Source organism: Rhamphochromis longiceps, linkage group LG2 (assembly GCF_057381845.1).
Source record: "Rhamphochromis longiceps isolate RC_006_pf linkage group LG2, R_longiceps_female_GT1.1, whole genome shotgun sequence".
Classification (NCBI taxonomy): domain Eukaryota; kingdom Metazoa; phylum Chordata; class Actinopteri; order Cichliformes; family Cichlidae; genus Rhamphochromis; species Rhamphochromis longiceps.
The window spans coordinates 39,918,181-39,920,716 of NC_140558.1; the positions used below are offsets into that span (position 1 = coordinate 39,918,181).

The 2,536-nt window shown below is 44.0% G+C and overlaps 1 protein-coding gene across 1 annotated transcript; it reads left to right on the forward strand.

Moving 5' to 3' along the window:
- The first annotated feature begins 406 nt into the window (after positions 1–406).
- LOC146677963 (uncharacterized) lies at positions 407–1,891 on the forward strand. Its single transcript, XM_085428809.1, has one exon. It carries the CDS (start codon positions 752–754, stop codon positions 1,445–1,447), a length of 696 nt encoding a protein of 231 aa, XP_085284935.1. The 5' UTR covers positions 407–751; the 3' UTR covers positions 1,448–1,891.
- The last annotated feature ends 645 nt before the right edge of the window (positions 1,892–2,536 follow it).

Sequence of the window (2,536 nt, forward strand, 5' to 3'; positions counted from 1 at the left end):
GAATAGAATATCCTTGCATATGCCTTATTGTCACATGTTCCTTTATTTATGTCTAGCGTCTAGTCTTCGCGGTCTTTCGTCTGTTGCGCCTTTTCTCTCCCTGGTGTTTAAGAACGTGGAGGACAAAAGGATACCAAAGAATCGAAAACTATGACAAAGATTCTTCAAGATCACAAGCACCATCTTTGACATTTTTGGTCCTCTGCTCTCCTCACAATTGGCTGATTTCCATCTGAGCTGCTACTGTCAACTGGGCCAGGCCCAGGCTCTTCCAGCAGCCACCAGGCCCAGGATCCTCCAGCAGCCACCAGGCCCAGGATCCTCCAGCAGCCACTAGGCCCAGGATCCTACTGCTCCACCAGGCCCAGGATCCTCCAGCAGCCACTGGGCCCAGGATCCTCCAGCAGCCACCAGGCCCAGGCTCTTCCAGCAGCCACCAGGCCCAGGCTCTTCCAGCAGCCACTAGGCCCAGGATCCTACTGCTCCACCAGGCCCAGGCTCTTCCAGCAGCCACCAGGCCCAGGATCCTCCTGCTCCACCAGGCCCAGGCTCTTCCAGCAGCCACCAGGCCCAGGATCCTCCAGCAGCCACCAGGCCCAGGCTCTTCCAGCAGCCACTAGGCCCAGGATCCTACTGCTCCACCAGGCCCAGGATCCTCCAGCAGCCACTGGGCCCAGGATCCTCTAGCAAGGCACCACCAAGTAAATCAACAGTGACAAGACGGTGAACGGAGCGAGCAAGACAACAAGCAATGGGGCCTAAGAGAACACCGAACGCCGATGAAATTGAGGACATCAAAAAGTCATTGGACTTTCTAACTGAGGAAACATCGGCTATCAAGCTACAACAGAAATATATCCTAGACTTAGTCGAGGAAATAAGGTCGCTACGTAACCAGAATGCAGAGAAGGAGAAACGGATCGTCTATCTGGAGAGCAGGGTCGCGGACCTGGAGCAATATACCAGAATGAACGACGTGATCATCACAGGGCTGTACATAAAACCCCGGTCATATGCTCGGGCTGTGACTGCTGGCAGTAAAGAGGAGCAAGGAGATCTGGATGGGAGCTCTGCGGAGCAACAAGTAGCTGGTTTCTTGCAGTCGAAAGGGATCGACCTGGACTGTAATAACATCGAGGCATGCCACCCCTTGCCCAGGAGAAATGCTAGTGATAAACCAGCTATCATCATAAGATTTGTAAACAGGAAACACAAGAATGCACTGCTGAAGCAGGGGAGGAAACTAAAAGGATCGAACGTCTACATGAATGACCATCTAACCAAATCCAATGCTGACATAGCGAAGAAAGCACGATACCTAAAGAAACTGGGTAAAATTCAGAACACCTGGACTGCAAACTGTAAAATATTTATAAAGCTCAACGGTACACCGGAGGAAGCCAAGGTGCTGGTCATCAAATGCATCCAGGATCTGGAAAAATATTAACAGGTCACTTGACTACAAAGGCAAGGAGCGGGACAAACAATCTACAGTCATCAAAGCAGGTAATAGAAGACAACAACGGAAGCTAAAGCGTAACGTATTCAAGGATGAAACAATCAATTAATTCATTATCTGGGAATTATACATTGCTACCACAAAGGATTGCTAATCAGGAGATAAATTCACCAGTAAACACGGAATACAAAACACACTTCACAGAGCAGGACATTGATCCAGAACTGAACTTTTTTAACATCAAAAATACCTGCTACTATCATACTGAAGAACAATTCAACAAAACTGTCAAGGTCGACGGCAAAATATCTATAATCCACTTTAATAGTAGAAGTTTATATGCAAATTTTCACAAAATAAGGGAATATTTAAGCAAATTTACACATCCATTCAGTGTGATTGCAGTATCTGAAACATGGATTAATAAACAGAAAGGAGAGGACTTTGTAATAGATGGATATGAATTAAATCTTACAAATAGAAAGAATAAGAATGGCGGTGGTGTGGCCTTGTTTGTGGATAAAAATTTAAAATACAAGATGGTAGAAAAAATGACGGTGGCGGTAGATAATATATTAGAGTGTGTAACAATAGAAATTAGTATGGGAAAAGAGAAAAATGTCATTGTAAGCTGTATATATAGAACACCAGGTTCTAATATTGAAATTTTTAAGGAGTGGGTAGATAAAACATTCATTAGGACAAATCAAAAAGTCATGTTCATTTGTGGGGATTTTAACATAGATCTACTAAATCCAAACAAGCAGAGAGCGACAGAGGAATTTATTAATACAATGTATAGCTTGGGACTTTTTCCAGTGATCACTAAGCCCAGCAGGATTACAGCACAGTCGGCAACCCTAATAGACAATATATTTACTAATGAAATAGAAAATAGAACCATAAGTGGTCTCCTAATTAATGACATCAGTGATCATCTACCTGTTTTTATAGTGTATAACAGCAATTACAGGAAGGTTAAACAGCAAAACACAATAAAATACAAACGAGTGAGAACAGAAGAGTCAATAAACGCATTCAAAAGTGATTTACTCAAGCAAGAATGGGAGATGCTGT

Excerpts from the sequence above, each read along its gene's own strand:
- LOC146677963 (XM_085428809.1), top strand. The coding sequence starts at position 752 with ATGGGGCCTAAGAGAACACCGAACGCCGATGAAATTGAGGACATCAAA.